This window comes from Oncorhynchus mykiss, chromosome 25 (genome assembly GCF_013265735.2).
Source record: "Oncorhynchus mykiss isolate Arlee chromosome 25, USDA_OmykA_1.1, whole genome shotgun sequence".
In the NCBI taxonomy this organism is placed as follows: domain Eukaryota; kingdom Metazoa; phylum Chordata; class Actinopteri; order Salmoniformes; family Salmonidae; genus Oncorhynchus; species Oncorhynchus mykiss.
The window spans coordinates 6,678,206-6,698,886 of NC_048589.1; the positions used below are offsets into that span (position 1 = coordinate 6,678,206).

At 43.2% G+C, this 20,681-nt stretch overlaps 1 protein-coding gene across 2 annotated transcripts; it reads right to left on the reverse strand.

Annotated features, from left to right (window-relative positions):
- Positions 1–1,827: 1,827 nt before the first annotated feature.
- LOC110505278 (YTH domain-containing family protein 2) lies at positions 1,828–14,996 on the reverse strand. 2 transcript variants are annotated; one of them, XM_021584409.2, is made up of 6 exons: positions 14,783–14,996; positions 14,535–14,559; positions 13,107–13,183; positions 10,844–12,472; positions 8,532–8,600; positions 1,828–3,084 (listed from the first exon to the last, which is right to left on the reverse strand). In XM_021584409.2, exons 1-6 carry the CDS (start codon positions 14,807–14,809, stop codon positions 3,061–3,063), a joined length of 1,851 nt encoding a protein of 616 aa, XP_021440084.1. In that variant the 5' UTR covers positions 14,810–14,996; the 3' UTR covers positions 1,828–3,060. The 2 variants fall into 2 exon arrangements, with proteins under 2 accessions (XP_021440084.1, XP_021440086.1); XM_021584411.2 differs by lacking the exon at positions 14,535–14,559.
- Positions 14,997–20,681: the final 5,685 nt, after the last annotated feature.

Consider the following 20,681-nt stretch of genomic DNA (forward strand, 5'->3'; position numbering starts at 1 on the left):
CGTTGTGTCATTCTGGTCACCGCAGTAGCTCGTTCAATCACTTTTTTATTTTATTTTTTTAAGTTCATGCAGTCGACATGTAGGCACATCAGACAAATGTTATCCCCATAATGCAACACACTTTTAAAGGCGGTGACCAACAAGTCACCGACCTGACAAAACTGATTTGCTTGAACGTGCTCCCATTCTTAGCCTACACAAAAAAATCAAGAAGTACCACTTTCCTAACATATTATCCTGCCGCGTTCACATGTTGGATAACTCGGGACCGCGGAGTTAAAATTAAACAAAGTTATTTGAGTAGAGCTTCCTATTGGTTGATTCTGGTACCTCCCAAGTGAGAAACTCTGGATTTGACTCTTCCACCCAGGTTAGCAAGTCGGAAATGTTAGTTTCAAACATTACGTAAACACGGTACTACTGCGCTATGATTCCGCGGTAGCGAACCATCCACGTAAACTCATGAGATCAGGCGACATGCGAGGCTAGTGAATATGCTCTTGTACCCAATTTTCTTTTAACATAAACAATGCACACAAAGGTCGTGGTTACGGACCCCTTCCAATTCAGATCTTATGACAAGTTATTTGACCAATAATTGGGCAAAAGATCTGAATTGGGATGCTAAATAGGCTACATCAGGAAGTGTTAAAGGCTAGAAGCATAATCCGACCCGTGAGCTGAATGGATGTGTCGGTGAGGTATCGCTCCTCTGACAAAGAGGAGTCTTGATTTTCAGATTCATCACCAGTATGTGTTGAGGACACCTACATGATGGGACTCACATTGAGAATACATTTAGTGACAATAGACAAAATATATATCAAAAATAATTATTGGTATGCAAAACCTATGGAAGGAAGATTACTTCACTGGAGGTACTTTGGAGTTGTTTTTTCCACAACCGAAAAATGATCTAACATGTGTCAAATTCATTCCACAGAGGGCTGGGTATTTGTGGGTTTTCACTCCACCCTTGTCCTTGGTGGATGAATTAAAGGTCCCTAATTAGTAAGGAACTCCCCCCCACTTGGTTGTCTAGGTCTTAACTGAAGGGAAAAAAAAACAAAAAACCCAGACACTCGGCCAGCCGTGGAATGAGTTTGACACCCCCAATCTAACACACAGGTCGGAGAGCACTTGGTCTTTAACCTTTTTGAACTGACATATGGGTCTTTAACACTGTCAGAATACTTTTTGCATCATTTGAGTATGGTAATCATTGATCTAACAGGTTTTGATAAGCAAGACCTCAAGCAGGCCAATGTTTTACAGGTTAAATCTGACAGATCAGTGATAACGTCAAGGTAAGACTGATTCATTGTCAGTGTTTGAAGTACTATAATTATGGCTAAATGAGATCTAATTTCAAGGGCAATAATGTGAGTGATGAGTTAAATGTAGCATACTGATGATCCTAAAAGTCCTACCGAGTGACCATGCGCTTAAGGGAATTCAAGATACGGAAAGCATGTTTCTCATGTCTGTGCTAATGCCATACACCGGTTGTTTTGCTAACATATTCAACAACAAGACGGCATCATTAAATAGGCCAATTACAAAATCCAAATCGCCCTTGACTGAAATACCCAAAATGTAGGCTGAGATTCACACCAATGCCTCCAGTTACAACATACTTGACAGTGACCTGAGTTGTAGTAGTTACAGATGCATAGTTGAGCACAATGACAAGATCACAAGTATGACAACAGCAGCACATAGAAAACACCTACAGATACCACTCAAGATTCTACTGGCCTAATGCATGAATGCTGTCCTTACCGAAACCCCCATAGCTTAGCTTCAAGAAGAGAAAATAGCAAGCTGGACTTTTGTGGAGCATCTTTATTATGCCACAGATAAAAGCCAGTAGTTTTTGAAAGAGGACCTTGTTTTTTTTTCCACCAACATTGACATTCTGCAAGGGTAGTGGTGGTGTTATGGTTAAGCAGCCAGCAGGGGAGGGGAAAGAGAAGGGGGGACATTGTGGATGGGATAAAGGTGGTTAGTGGTGCAAGAGGGGTGTTTGGGGTAGAATTAAGTGCGAGGGTATAGGGCTTAATTACCAAGTAATAAAACATTCATTTTCCCTTAAATACAGAAAAAGGAAGCACACAGCATGACAAGAAGTGCTTACAGTCAAACGAGGGGAACGCACATGTTCTTGCTGAGTATACCACATTTATTACTTTGAAGTGATTAATAGAAAGAGTCGGGGCGAGGCCAGTGTCAGCGCGGTCTTTAAGAAAATGAAAGGGGAGGAAGAAACAAAAATGGCAAGAGAAAAGCAACATTACCGAACAGGTCCAGAAAGAGGACTGGAAACAGGGCCCGTATTGTACAATTGTACACTATAAAATAATTATACAATGACCAAGGTTCTAAACGTAATAATGTTTTTACTTTCAATTCCCCCAAACCTTACCCCCCCCCCCCCATAAAACAGGGTAATCTCAAACATCCATTTCAGTTCTCCTTTATGACAGAAGCATTGGAAACAAACTCCTTGCAGGGTGAGATGACAGTACCCACAACGACAAATATCCACTGAAGAGACCCCGTCTGCGTCCTGATTGGATCCATTAATCTTCCACAGGATGGAGGGGTTTACAAAGAAATTAAACAAATGGCCCGCCTTGACTTTTGGGCACTAATAGTAGCCGACACTAAACATTTCCACTAGAATTTTGCGTAAGAAGAATTAGACTTGCTCTCGGACTGTAAGAACAAAATTGTAAAAAAAAAAAAAAAGTTATATTTTTAAAAAGCATACCAGAAAAAAAAGCATATGTAGTGGAATGGGTTGGGTGGGGCAAAAGAGATTCACCTAAGGATGCTATGCATTATGTTGTAGTCCTATGAATAATCATTTCTTTTTCTTTTACTACAAGTTCGAAGTAAGTCTTTTAAAGTAAAAAGAAATCAAGAAAGTCTTCATTTAGTCGATTTTTTTTGTCCTTGGTTAATTTCCCCCTCCATTTTGCATTTCTTGAAAGATCTGAATGTGAGATGGGGTGGAAAGTGGGAGCTATTGCAGTCTTTTGCCCAAAGCAGTAACTGTTACTTAACACGTCCTTGGCGCTCCTGTGGGACACAAAGAGAAAACAAGAAGAGTTCAGTTTGGGGACTCACATCAAAACATACACTTCAGAGATTTAGGGCTTTTCAGAATGTTGTAGATCCAATTTTAATGTAACCTGTGGGCATAATTATTATACTCCAATGGATTTAAGAGGGGAGTTTGTCAATCTTAAAAGCAAGTCACATGTCTGTTGGTGCTAAGCATCTCCCTACCACCAGGTCCCACCAAGTAGTTCTACACAAATAGGATGTGTATTGCCTACAACATTCAGTTCTGATCACCTTTTCAGACATTTGCAATAATCATCCACGGCAAGACAAGGACCATTTGTCCTCATTCAGTAAAGAGCACATTGAGCACAAAAAAAGTACATCTGCATTTTGATCACTTGAGAGAAAGGGAATTTGACTTGATGAAATATCCTGATTTCAAAACAAAAAGGTGGCTGTCTAACAGGGCAGCAGGAAAACAGGTTTTTAGATGCTAGACTGGAAGTGTAGTTTTTGCCAGCATGAGCAGGCGTTATCCACACATAGAATTCTTGAAAATAAAACAGGGAATTGTCATTGGAATGAGTCTCACACTACAAAAAGTTACATCTAAAGTAGCAGGACTGTTAGGCTGGGTTTACTCTCCACTTGTTCCCCAGAGCGACATGTCCGTAAAGTTACTAATTCTGGCATGCACCAAAATCTCTGCAGTGTATAGTGAAATGTTTCTTTAAATATATAAAACTTATTTTTATTCAGGGGAGCCCAATTGAGACCATGGGGCACCATTGGGAATGAGGCCAAGTAAACATTTCCACAAACAGGGTGAAAAACACTACAAATAAAATACAAATTAAACAAAGCACAACATCAACAAATCCACTACAATCAATAATTAATTCATTGAGGATTTGAGTTAACACCAGAGTCCTAAAAACTGCCCTAGCAACACCAGGGAATCAAGATGCAAGGAATTTTGTAGGTTATTCCGACAGTGGACGGCACTAAAATTAAAGGAGGATTTCTCTAAATTGGACACAGAGGGACCTCAGAGTTAACCAAAGCGGGTTTGGCAGCTCATTTTTATTCGTTAGCAAAGAAATTAGGTACACCGAACAAAAATATTAAAACACAACATGTAAAAGTGTTGGTCCCATGTTTCATGAGCTGAAAACTTTCAATATGCATCAAACCCTTATTGCTGAAATGTTCTGCACAAATTTGTTTCCGTCGCTGTTAGTGAGCAATTCTTTGCCAAGATAATCAATCCAATTGACAGGTGTGGCATATCAGGAAGCTGATTACCCTCAACAGGATTGGAGTCCCCCCCTCCCACCCGCAGCATGGTTGAGCTAACATATGCTAATCACATTAGCCCGAGGTTGTAAGTAACGAACATTTCCCAGGACATAGACATATGTGTATGAGGAGATATATCGTATAAGGAGAGTGCACAGTTATGAACTTGAACATTTATTAATAAACCAATTAGGCGCATTTGGGCAGTCTTGATACAACATTTGGAATCAGTCTACAACTGCACATACACTGCTCCCATCTAGTGGCCAAAATCTAAATAGCACCTAACCTGGAATAGCACATTATGGCCCCTCTTGCATTTCAAAAGACGGAACCAAAACAAATGTTTGCTACATTAATTTCACATTTCCACAAAGTTGTGTTTCCTTTCAAATGGAATCAAGAATATGCAAATCCTTGTTCAGGCAGTTAGATTTGGATATGTAATTTTAGGTGAAAATTGGAAGAAAAAAAGGGCCTGATTCTTAAACCATATGATCATTACACTGGTGCACCTTGTGCTGGGGACAATAAAAGGCTACTCCAAAATGTGCAGTTGTGTCATAATGCTACAGATGTCTCAATTAGAGTGAGTGTGCAATTGGCATGCTGACTGTAGGAATGACTACCAGAGCCATTAACTTCTTTGGGATAGGGGGCAGCATTTTCACTTTTGGATGAATAGCGTGCCCAGTGAACTGCCTCCTACTCAGTCCCAGATGCTAATATACGCATATTATTATTAGTATTGGATATAAAACACTGAAGTTTCTAAAACTGTTTGAATGATGTCTGAGTATAACAGAACTCATATGGCAGGCAAAAACCAGAGAAAAAATCCAAACAGGAAGTGGAAAATCTGGTTTGTAGTTCAGCCCCTATCGAATTCAGTGGGATATGGGTTATTTTGCACTTCTTAAGGCTTCCACTAGATGTCAACCGTCTTTAGAACGTTGTTTCAGGCTGCTCATGTGAACGGGTGCCGGATGAGAGCTGTTTGACTAAGGGGTCTAACAGCAGCCTTGTTCTCAGTTACGCATTTCACATGAGGTACCTCTCGTTCCATTGCTTTTCTACAGACAATGGAATTCTCTGGTTGGAACATTATTGAACATTTATGATAAAAACAGATTGATTGACAAGTTTCTACGACCTGTAATATAACTTTTTGAACTTTGTCCGACTGGACCAGAACACGCTTTTGGATTTGTTTACCAAACGCCCAAACAAAAGAAGCTATTTGGACATAAATTATGGACATTATCGAACAAAACAAGCTTTTATTGTGGAACTGCGATCCCTGGGAGTGCATTCTGATGAAGATCAAAGGTAAGTGAATATTTATAATGCTATTTATGACTGATGTTGACTACCAAACATGGGAGATATTTCTCTGGCTGGTTTGGGTTCTGAGCGTTGTTCTCAGATTATGCTTTTTCTGTAAAGTAAAAAAAAAAAAATCTGACACAGCGGTTGCATTAAGGAGAAGTGCATCTAAAAGTTCCATGCATAACACTTGAATTTTCATCAACATTTATAAATGAGTATTTCTGTGAATTCATGTGGCTCTCTGCAATATCACTGCATGCTTTGGAACTACTAAACATAACACACCAATGTAAAATAAGATTTTGGGATACAAATATGAACTTTACCGAACAAAACATACATGTATCGCTAGCGGAACCCCAGTCCTAGACAGGTTAACAGAGAATTGAATGATCTAAAACAGGGATGAACATGTCACAGTTCATCCATGGCCTGCATACTCAGACATGTCACCCATTGAGCATGTCTGGGATACTCTGGATCGATGTGTACGACAGCATAATCCAGTTCCCGCCAATATCCTGCAAATTCATGGGGGACAACATTTCACAATTAAGAGCCTGATCAACTCTATGCGAAGGAGATGTCGCACTGCATGAGACAAATGGTGGTCACAGCAGACACCAAGGTATCTGGGAATACAGATGACTGTATTCCCAGTCATGCGAAATCCATAGATTAGGGACTAATGAATTTATTTCAACCGACTGATTTCCTTTATGAACTGTAACTCCGTAAAATCATTGAAATTATTGCAGGTTACATTTATATTCAGTATGTTCATGTACACAGCCCTGATTGGCAGAAAGGATTGTCTAGACTCCAGAGCAGAGCCGCGGGCCATCTTTCTTGCGTGGATGGTAGGGTGCCGAAACAATTCCATTATTTGTAGGCTGCAAATGGACAGCAAGAAGCCCAAACCGATATATGTGACTAAAATATACAAATGACAAACCTCGCTTAAATTAGTATACGATCACGTGTTTATGCGTGGGCATACTTTTTTCCAAAATTTCAATTGGAGCTGATTTCCCAGTGTTCTTAGTCATGTCAAAATATATATATTTTGTGCTCAGAAAATGTATCCATTTCAAGTCACGATACTTTCCGAAGGCACAGTACGTGTTCAGACCGCTCAACTTAAAAATGTTACGTTAGACACATTTTTATAATGTATTATAGTCTCCCCCCACCTCAAATCAACACACAATAACAGGTTTAGAAATATTTGATCATTTATAAAAAAAAATTAACAGAAATATCACATTTACATAAGTATTCAGACCCTTTACTCAGTACTTGAAAAACCTTTGGCAGCATTGAGTATTCTTGGGTATGACGCTACAAATATGCCACACCTGTATTTGTAGAGTTTCTCCCATTTTCCTCTGCAGATCCTCTCAAGCTCTATCAGGTTGGATGGGGAGCGTTGCTGGACAGCCATTTTCAGGTTTCTCCACAGATGTTCAAGTCCGGGCCACTCAAAGACTTGTCCCGAAGCCACTCCTGCGTCGTCTTTTTGGAAGGTGAACCTTTGCCCCCCAGTCTGAGGTCCTGCGCGCTCTGGAGCAGGTTTTCAAATAGCTCTGTACATTGCTCCGTTCATCTTTTCCTCAATCTTGACTAGTCTCTCAGTCCTTGCAACTGAAAAACATCCCCACAGCATAATACTGCCACCACCACGATTCACCATTGGGGTGGTGCCAGGTTTCCTCTAGACGTGACACTTGGCATTCAGGCCAAGGAGTTCAATCTTGGCTTCATCAGACCAGAGAATCTTGTTTCTCATGGTCTGAGAGTCCTTTAGTTGCCTTTTGGAAAACTCCAAGCGGACTGTCATGTGCATTTTACTGAGGAGTGGCTTCCGTCTGGCCACTCTACCATATAAAGGCTTGATTGGTGGAGTGCTGCAGAGATGGTGGTCCTTCTGGAAGTTTCTCAAATCTCCTCAGAGGAGCTCTGTCAGAGTGACCATCGGGTTCTTGGTCACCTCCCTGACCAAAGCAGTTCACCCCCGATTACTCAGTTTGGCCATGCGGCCAGCTCTAGTAAGTGTCTTTGTGGATCCAATCTTCTTCCATTTAAGAATGATGGAGGCCACTGTGTTCTTGGGGACCTTCAATGCTGCAGAAATGTTTTGGTACCCTTCCACCGATCTGCGCCTCGACACAATCCTGTCTCGGAGCTCTACGGACAATTCCTTCGACCTCATGGCTTAGTTTTTGCTCTGACTGGCACTGTCAACAAGGTATTGAAGTTGTTTTTATTTGTAATAAATTGGCTAAAAACCAGTTTTTGCCTGGACATTATGGGGTATTGTGTAGATTGCTAAAACATTTTTTTTAATCCATTTTAAAATAAGGTTATAAAATAAAATGTGGGAGAAGTCAAGGGGTCTGAATACTTTCCGAAGGCACTGTACGCAAATAAATGACTGGTCATTGGTCAGAATAATCCGATTGAAGTAATGTTGTGGGCCAAAATCACCATCCCAACTGAACAAGCTGAAATTGGAGACGCTCTTTTGAAAAAGCTTAAACTGAAAAGACATTATGATAATTATGACAATTTCAGAGTGTTATTTTGACCTCTGGAAATATCAGCAATAAGTCACTCTTATCCAGAGCAACTTACAGGAGCAATTAGAGTTAAGTGCCTTGCTCAAAGGCACAGACATCACCTAGTCAGCTCAGGGATTCAAGCCAGCAACCTTTCGGTTACTGGCCCAATGCTCTTAACCACTAGGCTACCTGGCCTAATGAAGTGTAAATCCATACAAAAAGGTTGGTCCAAGAGAACGAGGGGAAGGTGGGAGCGCTAGGGCATGTTACCTGAAGTCTGTAATGACTCCTGCTGGGGTTTGGGTTGCTGGGGTACGGCTCGCTTCCCTGGACTTCCACCTGGTAACACAAAACATCAGGCTTTAGTTTGGAACAAAACAGAAAGGATGTGAGGCCTCAATCGACCTCAGGCATACATGCATCACCTTAAGGAACTTAAACATTTTTACTTGGTGGTATCAAAGTGGATAGATGAAAAATGAGTCAACCGTGATCGCTCTCTAAAACAATCTTTTGTTTCATTGTTACGTTATACAGCAAGGATCATTAATCATTTGAGTTGTCAGCATATCACCTTCCTAGCGCACATGACTCTCAGCTCTACTCTGAAGCCTGAACCTAAGTGCATGTTGATATTCCATCAATACCAGTCAGTAATCCATGGTTATCACCAATCTGGATCAATATGTAAACCACAAAACTATGATTAACACGTATCTCATGTTTTTCTATGCTATAGTTAATTAATTGATAAAATACCAGTTACAGATTGATCTTTGACAACTAGTAAATATAGTATTTTCCAAATATTTACAGGGGAGTTTCCCTGAGAAATACCCAGGTGCAGAGCAGTAACCTTGCCGCAGTAAATAACGCACTGTTTTGCACACATATCCTCAGTCATGCAACGTGAAGTTACTGATGGGAAAGGACACCTCAACAACTCAAGTTCAAAAATAAAATGTTATTAGAGAGCACCATGTAAGGAAGCATGATTTGTGTTTCAGCAAAATAAGCTTGAAGGAAACATACAAGGTAGAATGTAAATTAGCAACATATTGTTGCCAGAGCAGACAGGACTGTCTAATATAACTAGGCCTTTGTTTTGATGTAAAGAAAGCCGCATCCGCATCTCAGACCTGACAAACAAGCACTGTAGTCACTATAAAAACAGGGTCAGTAATACAGAACTACAGAGAGTGTACCCCTTTTTGACAATCTATTATGATATACACAGCTTGGCAATGAATCAGAAACTGTACAAGCCTATAGGGCCATCAAACTAAAATCTGTACCTCAAAGCCAGTTCCACTGCCCCCCCCCCCCCCCCCCCCCCCCATTCCTCCCTTCTAACCAGGGACTGATTTAGATATGGGACACCAGGTTGGTGCAATAAATTACTAGGTAAAAAAAAAACTGTAGTAACCCAGACCTTGTAGGATAAGATTTAAATATGCAATCATCCTACTTACACAGCTTTTGATAACATGGCCTTCAATAGAGCATCTTCAAAACAAGTTGTTGCACTGCTGTGAGTGGAAGTCATCAACATTAGTAGATTGAGCAAGCATTTGTTCCCAACATCAAAGGATTAACATTATTTTTATTTTATTGAACCTTTATTTAACTAGGCAAGTCAGTTAAGAACAAAATCTTATTTACAATATACGGCCAACCCCGGACCAATTGTGCCACGGCGTATGGGACTACCAATCATGGCCGGATACGATACAGCCTGGATTCGAACCAGGGACTGTAGTGGCGCCTCTTGCACTGAGATGCAGTTCCATAGACCACTGCCGCACTTGGGAGCCCATGGCCATTTAGACTGAAGGGCCAATGTAAACATGCATTTCATATGTGAATAGAAGCCTTTGTAAAAGACGGAGCATAATAATATTCTAATTATTTTGGGAGTCTCTAGAGAAGGTCAACAAAATGCATTTTGGTGGGCACAAGGTAGACTGCTGGCATTTAGGTTTAATAATTTTGGTTTAATTGATTCTTGCAAAAACCTTTCTGCTCCCCCTTTTTAAATTGTATATATGGACATAGTGGCCTTACTGGGCTAGAGCACTGGTTTGGTGAGCCAAGCATCTGAAGCATTTCCTAAATAACTTCAGAAACCCCATCTCAGAGGGCATAATTTTCAACTGTAAATGCCTATGCAAAAGTAATAAATACCTAATAACATTTCCAACACAACAAAAATGTGACATTGCTCATTGATTAAATATACCGAATTGGAAATATACATTCAATACCAACTACTGATCAACACTAGTCAGCATTTATTGAATATATATATATATATATATATATATATATATATATATATATATATATATATATATATATATATAGTATTTTGTTCATGGCATTTCTACATTTTCTGTTGGAATGGCACATTGTAAGATTAACACATACATAATGATTGATGATCTACATCAACATAACACCCAACAGAATTGTAGCTCTCCAGATGCTCTCAGAACCTTCACACACACACAGCTTCCCATGCCCCCACCTCCCCAACCCCAGGCCTATTAATTTCCCCAGGTGGGTGGAGGGTAGGCCGTTACCTTTTTCACACACTCCTCCTCCTCCTGGCGCTTCTCGTAGTGGGAGAAGTCGTCGAAGATGGAGGTGGTGTGCTTGTAGCCAGCGATGATCTTCAGCACCTGCCGTGCCTTGTCCAGGGGCACCTCCTGCGTGTCCCGCGAGTTGGTCACTGGCTTGTTCTCATTGTTCTCCAGGCGGATGTGCCGTAGCTGGCTGTTGGGAACGTCCTTAACAAAGATCCAGCGCACATCAAAGCGCCCCTTCCACTTGTCCTGCGACCACACACCGGCGCAGGTGTTGTAGTCCACGGGCGAGCGCATCTCCGCCACGCCGCAGAAGTGGCCACTGCCATTGACGCTGAAGAGCAGGTACAGGGGGCCCTTAGCACCCAGCGAGCGATAGGCGGCGTCCAGCCGCTTATTGCCGTGCTCTGTGCTACACCAGATGTTGTACTTGATGGAGCGGTGGATGTCGTCTTCAGAGTAGCTCTTGATGATGAACACACGTCCCTGCTTGGGGTTCCAGTCAAAGTCCTTGGGGTTGTAGTTGTTGACCAGGCGCAGTTTCTCCAGCACCGGGTGGGGCTCCGAAGGTACCTGCACCCCGCCCACACCAGAGTTCGGGGGAGACTGTCCCACCCCGCCATCCCCAAAGCCATTAGCGCGGTTCCGTGGAGGGACCCAGCGGGTGGGCTGAGTGGTGGGCGGGGGGCCCTGGGAGAGCTGCAGCTGCCCCCCCATGCCCTGCTGCCCGTTCGGGGGGAACTGGTGCTGCCCAAGCTGGGCCAAAGGGGCCACCAACTGCCCGTTGCTGAGCTGTAGTTGTGGGGTCCCTCCGGCCATGGTGCCGGGCTGAGGGGAGGCCTGGTTGGGCGGCTGCCCATTGCTGGGGATAGGCGCATGCTGTGGGGTGGACGCTTTAGGCATGTTCCCCTTGTTGTCCCAAGTGCCGATGTCCATGTTGTGTTTGATGGGCGGAGGGGGAAGGTTGGTACCCGCTATGCCCCCTTTGGTTTTCAGCTTGGGCTGAGGCTTGGCAGGCTTGCCAGCAATGTCTGCCCAGGATGCGGGTTTGGCAGGGGCAATGGGGGGCAGTGGCATGCTGGGAGCTCCACCAGACACCTGGCTGTGGCCCAGGGGTCCCCCGGGGAGGCCGGAGCCCACGACCTTGGGCACCCCCATGTCCCCAGCACCCCCTCCAATCTTAAGCCCCGCCAAGCTGTCCAAGCTGTTCATGCCGGGGGCTTTGTTGAGGGGCTCGTTCTGGGTGAAAGGGGACTGTCCGTCGATCATGGCACCCCCTAGCGAGCTGGGCGCGTAGGCGTAGCTGCTGCTGTAGCCAGAGCTCTGCGTGGACTGTCCCTGAGAGCTGTTGTTGCCCCAGGCCGAGAAATCGATGCCACTGGGGAAGAAGTTAAAGCCGTGCTGGCCCAGGAAGGGATTGCTGCCCAGCGGGCCGGGTTGGCTAAACATGGCGTCGGGCAGGAAGTGGTGCTCCCCGTTGCTCAGCTGTCCATACGAGGCCAGGTAAGGCATGGGGGGGTCGCCGCCGGTGGACCATGCTGCCTCGTTCAGGGAGTACGAGAATCCTATGGAAGGGCTGTAGTAACTTGGCATGTAGGAGTCTGACATGGCCGTATACGCATTGCTCTGGGAAGAGAAGAACACTAGTTAGACTGCTGACTGTATTTCAATCATTACATCCTTTTCTGAATCTCTATCAGCCTCTGTCACCTCCTAGACTAGGACAACTGGCCATTTTCACACCAGTGAACTGCTTTATGAAGAGAAACAGTGGCATTGCTACACAACAAAAGGATGCAGCATTCCTTTGACTGGAGGAATACAGGCTCCATTATTTCCATTGTGGCCCACTTTTCTGGGAAGTGCCCACTCTACTGAGGGGCACCCAATGATGGATGCCAACCGAGGCAGTTACGACAAGATGAACGGCAGTTTAATTATGAATTGGAATTCTAGGAAAGCAAATGGACTACGTAGTAAACCGGGAGAGAAGAGTGCACTAAATGCCCTGGATTGGACACATGATGAATTGCAACAGTATAAAAGTAATTTACTGTAAAGCTATACAGCAAAATATCCCTGTTTTGCATGTTTACCATCGTAATCTATGAGACAGCTTGTTGATCATCCTGAAAATTTCTATTAAAACGGAGGCGGGTTTAAAATGTTACTTGAACAAACGCTATGAATAAGGCAGCCTAAGCAGGCAAACGTTAGGAGCAGAGTGTGGCCTAGTAAAGCTGATAGAAGTGGTACTCACCTGTCTGGCCTGGGTGTTCAGGTAAGGCTCAAACTCATCATTCAAAGTATCCTTTTGGGTCACAGCTCCGTTTTGCACTGGAAAAGAGTAGGCAGCAATGTAAAACATCTGGATATATCTGTTTGCACGAGGTGGAAATAGTTACAACTAGTCATAGGCCTACATTTGTGGCTGGTGGTGAGTAGGACGACAATAAGAATCAGGAAGTCCTTACATTTAATAATACATCTGTAGTATGGCACAACTTGAGTTCACTGTCACAAATTGCACAATAAGCTGTTTTAATGCACTAAAATGGGTAGCATTGGATTGGTTGAGTTGGACAACAGTTGTCTTTCATGCTGGCTAGACCTATAACTACTGTCCCACCTTTAAAACAAGCAACTGTAGGCCATAGGCATCGGGTTGTATCATGTGCTGCGGTATATGTTAGATATCAAATCTACCAAAAAATAACTTAACTGCAGAACTATTGCTACATGCGAAACGGCCTGTTTATTACAGTGAATCAGTCGCATAAGTATCTTGACAGCCACCAATGGGAATGGAAATAGGCGTTGAGGTGCTGCTGTACTATATTTATATTGTTTCTAGCTGCAATTTTGGACGAACAAACTCAATCGATTGGTATTTAACACCAGTGCTCGGGGGTCATGACATAACTTTAACTTGTGTCCGACGCGTGTCAGTTCGTCCTGACATGAGCAGAATCTGAAAAAGAATAGCCAAACTGGAAAACAGGCCTGGCTAGTAAACAAAATTGCCTCACAATATTGAACTAAAACGTTTAAGCTTAAATGGTTATGGTGGAAATAGCCAAGCTACTGGCACAGTGAGAACAGCATGCTCGAAGACGTGTCATTGGCAGGCAATTCATGCTTATGTTCGCAAAGAATCCTTTAAATCGCGTGGTTAGCCAGCTAGCGTTAAGGAAGTACATGGAACAACCGGTTTAGTTTGCGTAAAAAGGTTCCAATTAAGGTAGTCGCTAGCATTTAACCAAAACTCAAGTTAGCCACTAACTAGCTGTCGGACTTGAGAAATGTAGAGCGAGCTAGTTTGCAAATGTAGCGTAATCCCAGTCAGGTAGCACAATCTAACTACCAAGCTAGCCAGGCTAACTAGCGAACGTTAAAGCTGGCGCTAACGGATTTCCTCAAAATACAAAATTGTGTATTCGCACAACTGACAGTAAATGTAATTAAACTAAAGGATTAGCTAAGTAGGTACTACCAACGTATCGGAAATGTGTTCACATGTCCAATCAACAATAGAAGCGAAATTGGTACTTTGGTAATACTGGCCTGCTATCTGGCTAGCTAGCGAGCCATCATCACATTTGCCCACGCAGAAGAGGGTTTCCGTACACACCGCACGAAAAAGGTCCGCATTCAGAGCCAGCAAACTAGTCATGTTACGATGACTTACCTTTGTTTCCTTGGCCTTTCGGTCTCTGGATTGGGTCCAGGTGATTCATGAAGGTTTGATTTATGAGAAGAGAGGAAGGGAAAAATAAATGAAGAAATGTATATTCACCAGTCAGTCCTTTAGCAGGTGGTCAGGCCTACTTGCACTACAGAGAGTCACTGCCTCTGGAACAAGCTAACGTTATCCTAACTAGCTACGTCTCGATGGAAATTTGGTCTCGTAAATATTCAGAAAGTGACTCTCTTTACCTGTTCAAGAAGGCTGCTGGCTGACATGTCTTTCTCCCTGGAGCCTTTTGTATTTTAATTCGTTTTTAATTTAAGTGGGAGGGTATATGAATTGTCTATTTGAGAGTTAGCCAAGTGCCCCTGTCTCTCTACAGAGCTTAGAATCTACACAATGGCGGGCTGCAGCTCTCTCAGCGCTGAGCGACATCTCAACATGGCTGAGAGGCCGGGTTTTTCGATAGCGTTTATTTATGACGGAAATGCGCCCCTTAACGGCATGGAGGAACTATATTATGCAGGTAGGCTTTTAAATAGGCAATTGGAAATATTGTTATAATTTTTTTGAGAATGACACAAACATACATTTTCACAAAGTTTGCTGCTTCAGTGTCTTTTGATATTTTTGTCAGATGCTACTATGGAATACTGAAGTACAATTACAAGCATTTCATGAGTGTTAAAGGCTTTTATTGACAAATACATGAAGTTGATGCAAAGAGTCAATATTTGCAGTGTTGACCCTTCTTTTTCAAGACCTCTGCAATCCGCCCTGGCATGCTATCAATTAACTTCTGGCAGCCCATTCTTGCATAATCAATGCTTGGAGTTTGTCAGAATTTGTGGGGTTTTGTTTGTCCACCCGCCTCTTGAGGATTGACCACAAGTTCTCAATGGGATTAAGGTCTGGGGAGTTTCCTGGCCATGGAACCAAAATATCAATGTTTTGTTCCCCGAGCCACTTAGTTATCACTTTTGCCTTATGGCAAGGTGGTCCATCATGCTGGAAAAGGCATTGTTCATCACCAAACTGTTCCTGGATGGTTGGGAGAAGTTGCTCTCAGAGGATGTGTTGGTACGATTCTTTATTCATGGCTGTATTCTTAGGCAAAATTGTGAGTGAGCCCACTCCCTTGGCTGAGAAGCAACCCAACACATGAATGGTCTCAGGATGCTTTACTGTTGGCATGACACAGGACTGATGATAGCGCTCACCTTGTCTTCTCCAGACAAGCTTTTTTCCGGATGCCCCAAACAATCGGAAAGGTGATTCATCAGAGAAAATTACTTTACCCCAGTCCAATCCCTGTACCTTTTGCAGAATATTAGTCTGTCCCTGATGTTTTTCCTGGAGAGAAGTGGCTTCGTTGCTGCCCTTCTTGACACCAGGCCATCCTCCAAAAGTCTTCGCCTCACTGTGCGTGCAGATGCACTCACACCTGCCTGCTGCAATTCCTGAGCAAGCTCTGTACTGGTGGTGCCACGACCCCGCAGCTGAATCAACTTTAGGAGACGGTCCTGGCGCTTGCTGGACTTGGGCACCCTGAAGCCTTCTTCACAACAATTGAACCGCTCTCCTTGAAGTTCTTGATGATCCGATAAATGGTTGATTTAGGTGCAATCTTACTGGCAGCAATATCCTTACCTGTGAAGCCCTTTTTTGTGCAACACAATGATGACGGCACGTGTTTCCTTGCAGGTAACCATGGTTGACAGAGGAAGAACAATTATTCCAAGCACCACTCTCCTTTTGAAGCTTCCAGTCTGTTATTTGAACTCAATCAGCATGACAGAGTGATCTCCATCCTTGTCCTCGTCATCACTCACATCTGTGTTAACGAGAGAATCCCTGACATGATGTCAGCTGGTAATTTTGTGGCAGGGCTGAAATGCAGTGGAAATGTTTTTTTAGGGATTCAGTTCATTTGCATTGCAAAGAGGGACTTTGCAATAAATTGAAATTCATCTGATCACTCTTCATAACATTCTGGAGTATATGCAAATTGCCATCATACAAACGGAGACAGCAGACTTTGTGAAAATTAATATTTGTGTCATTCTCAAAACTTTTGGCCACGACTGTAGATAAAGGGAAATTGTTTTAAATTAGGAACGTATATTGATTTAGGCCTACATTTCCCACACATAACATAGCATTTGTGTATATATATATATATATATATATATATATATATATATATATTTTTTTTTTTACAAAATGTCATTCATACATTCTTAATCAATCAAATGTATTCATAAGCCATTTTTACATCAGCCGATGTCACAAAATGCTATACAGAAACCCAGCCTAAAACTCCAAACAGCAAGCAATGCAGATGTAGAAGCACGTTGGCTAGGAATAACTCCCTAGAAAGGCAAGAACCCAGGAAGAAACCTAGAGAGGAACGAGGCTCTGAGGGGTAGCCAGTCCTATTCTGGCTGTGCTGGGTGGCGATTGTAACAGTACATGGCCAAGATGTTCAAACTTTCACAGATGACCAGCAGTGTCAAATAATCACAGTGGTTGTAGAGGGTGCAACAGGTCAGCACCTCAGGAGTAAATGTCGGTGGGCATTTCATAGCCGAGCATTCAGAGTTCGAGACAGCAGGTGCGGTAGAGAGAGGGAGTCGAAAACAGCAGGTCCGGGACAAGGTAGCACGTCCGGTGAACAGGTCAGGGTTCCAAAGCCACAGGCTGAACAGTTGAAACTGGAGTGGAAACACGACCAGGTGGACTGGGGACAGCAAGGAGTCATCAGGCCAGGTAGTCCTGAGGCATGGTCCCAGGGCTCAGGTCCTCCGGGAGGGAGTGGGAGAGAGAGAATAAGAGGGAGCATACTTAAATTCACACAGGACACCGGGTAAGACAGGAGAAATACTCCAGATATAACAGACTGACCCTAGCCCCCCGACACATAAACTATTGTAGCATAAATACTGGAGGCTGAGACAGGAGGGGTCAGGAGACACTGTGGCCCCATTTGACGATACCCCAGACAGGGCCAACCAGGCAGGATATTACCCCAACCACTTTGCCAAAGCACAGCCCCCACACCACTAGAGGGATATCTTCAAACCCCCAACTTATTACCCTGAGACAAGGCTGAGTATAGCCCACGATGATCTTCTTTACGGCACAAACCCGAGGGGGCGCAAACCTGAATAGGAAGACTCAACCCACTCAAGTGACGCACCTCTCCTAGGGACGGGATAGAAGAGCACCAGTAAGCCCGTAACTCAGCACCGTAATAGGGTTAGAGGCAGAGAATCCCGGTGGAGAGAGGGGTATCGGCCAGGTAGAGACAGCAAGGGCGGTTCATTGCTCCAGTGCCTTTCAGTTCACCTTCAGACCCCTGGGCCAGACTACACTCAATCATAGGACCTACTGAAGAGATGAGTCTTCAATAAAGACTTAAAGGTCGAGACCAAGTCTGCGTCTCTCACATGGATAGGCAGACCATTCCATAAAAATTGAGCTCTATAGGAGAATGCCCTGCCTCCAGCTGTTGGCTTCAAAATTCTAGGGACAGTAAGGAGGCCTGCGTCTTGTGACCGTAGCATACGTGTAGGTATATACGGCAGGAACAAACCGGAGAGATAGGCAGGAGCAAGCCCATGTAATGCTTTGTAGGTTAGCATTAAAACCTTGAAATCAGCCCTAGCCTCAACAGGAAGCCAGGCTAGCAGTACTAGCCAGGCTAGCACTGGAGTAATATGTATCACATATTTTGGTTCTAGTCAAGATTCTAGCAGGCATGTTTAGCACTAACTGAAGTTGATTTAGTGCTTTATCCGGGTAGACGGAAAAGAGAGTATTGCAGTAGTCTAATCTAGAAGTGACAAAAACATGGAATAACTTTTCTGCATAATTTCTGGACAGAAAATGTCTGATTTTTCTAATGTTACGAAGATGGAAAAAAGCTGTCCTTGAAATAGTCTTGATATGTTCATCAAAAGAGAGATCAGGGTCCAGAGTAACGCAGAGATCCTTCACAGTTTTATTTTAGACGACTGTACAACCATCAAGATGAATTGTCAGATCCAACAGAAGATCTCTATTTTCTTGGGACCTAGATCTAACATCTCTGTTTTGTTCGAGTTTAAAAGTAAAACATTTGCCGTCATCCACTTCCTTATGTCTGAGACACAGGCTTCTCGGGAGGGTAATTTTGGGGCCTCACCACGTTTTATCGAAAAGTACAGCTGTGTATCATCCGCATAGCAGTGAAAGTTAACATTATGTTTCTGAATGACATCACCAAGAGGTAAAATATATATTGAAAACAATAGTGGTCCTAAAACAGAACCTTGAGGAACACCAAAACGTACAGTTGATTTGTCAGAGGACAAAGCATCCACAGAGACAAACTGATATCTACACCAGGCCAGAACTTGTCCGTGTAGACCAATTTGGATTTACAGTCCCTCCAAAAGAATGTTTTGATCAATGGTGTCAGGGTAGCCTAGTGGTTAGAGTGTTGATCTAGGAACCAGAAGGTTGCAAGTTCAAGCCCATGAGCTGACAAGGTACAAATCTGTCGTTCTGCCCCTGAACAGGCAGTTAACCCACTGTTCCTAGGCTGTCATTGAAAATAAGAATTTGTTCTTAACTGACTTGCCTAGTTAAATAAAGTTAAAAAAATTTTTTTAAAGCAGCACTAAGGTCTAGGAGCATGAGGACAGATGTAGAGCCTTGGTCTGACGCCATTAAAAGGTAATTTACCACCTTCACGAGTGCAGTCTCAGTGCTATGATGGGGTCTAAACCAGACGGAAGCGTTTTGAATACATTGTTTGTCTTCAGGAAGGCAGTGAAGTTGCTACGCAGCAGCTTTTTCACATTTTTTTTGAGAGGAATGGGAGATTCGATATAGGCCGATAGTTTTTAAAATATTTTCTGGTTCAAGGTTTGGCTTTTTCAAGAGAGGCTTTATTCCTGCCACCTTTTGTGAGTTTGGTACACATCCGGTGGATAGAGAGCTGTTTATTATGTTCAACATAGGAGGGCCAAGCACAGGAAGCAGCTCTTTCACTAGTTTAGTTGGAATAGGGTCCAGTATGCAGCTTGAAGGTTTAGAAGCCATTACTACTTTCATGAATGTGTCAAAACATATTGGATTTAAAAACTCTCACTTGATCCTAGGTCCTGGTAGTGTTGTGCAGACTCAGGACAACTGAGCGTTGGAGAAATAGTCACCAGGACCACAAATACAAATTCCATCTAGACACTGTTGCCCTAGAGCACACAAAAAACTATACATACCTTGGCCTAAACATCAGCGCCACAGGTAACTTCCACAAAGCTGTGAACGATCTGAGAGACAAGGCAAGAAGGGCATTCTATGCCATCAAAAGGAACATAAATTTCAACATACCAATTAGGATTTGGCTAAAAATACTTGAATCAGTCATAGAGCCCATTGCCCTTTATGGTTGTAAGGTCTGGGGTCCGCTCACCAACCAAGACTTCACAAAATGGGACAAACACCAAATTGAGACTCTGCACGCAGAATTCTGCAAAAATATCCTCTGTGTACATCGTAGAACACCAGATAATGCATGCAGAGCAGAATTAGGCCGATACCCACTAGTTATTAAAATCCAGAAAAGAGCCGTTAAATTCTATAACCACCTAAAAGGAAGCGATTCCCAAACCTTCCATAACAAAGCCATCACCTACAGAGAGATGAACCTGGAGAAGAGTCCCCTAAGCAAGCTGGTCCTGGGGCTCTGTTCACAAACACAAACACACCCTACAGAGCCCCAGGACAGCAGCACAATTAGACCCAACCAAATCATGAGAAAACAAAAAGATAATTACTTGACACATTGGAAAGAATTAACAAAAAAACAGAGCAAACTAGAATGCTATTTGGCCCTACACAGAGAGTACACAGCGGCAGAATACCTGACCACTGTGACTGACCCAAAATTAAGGGAAGCTTTGACTATGTACAGACTCAGTGAGCATAGCCTTGCTATTGAGGGGCGGCAGGGTAGCCTAGTGGTTAGAGCGTTGGACTAGTAACCGGAAGGTTGTGAGTTCAAACCCGAACAGGCAGTTAACCCACAGGCAGTTAACCCACAGGCAGTTAACCCCAGGCCGTCATTGAAAATAAGAATTTGTTCTTAACTGACTTGCC

Excerpts from the sequence above, each read along its gene's own strand:
- LOC110505278 (XM_021584409.2), bottom strand. The coding sequence starts at position 14,809 with ATGTCAGCCAGCAGCCTTCTTGAACAG. Across the intron at positions 13,184-14,534 it reads GAAAGGCCAAGGAAACAAAG|TGCAAAACGGAGCTGTGACC; the intron begins GTAAGTCATCGT and ends ACTCTTTTCCAG. Across the intron at positions 12,473-13,106 it reads TGAACACCCAGGCCAGACAG|AGCAATGCGTATACGGCCAT; the intron begins GTGAGTACCACT and ends TTCTCTTCCCAG.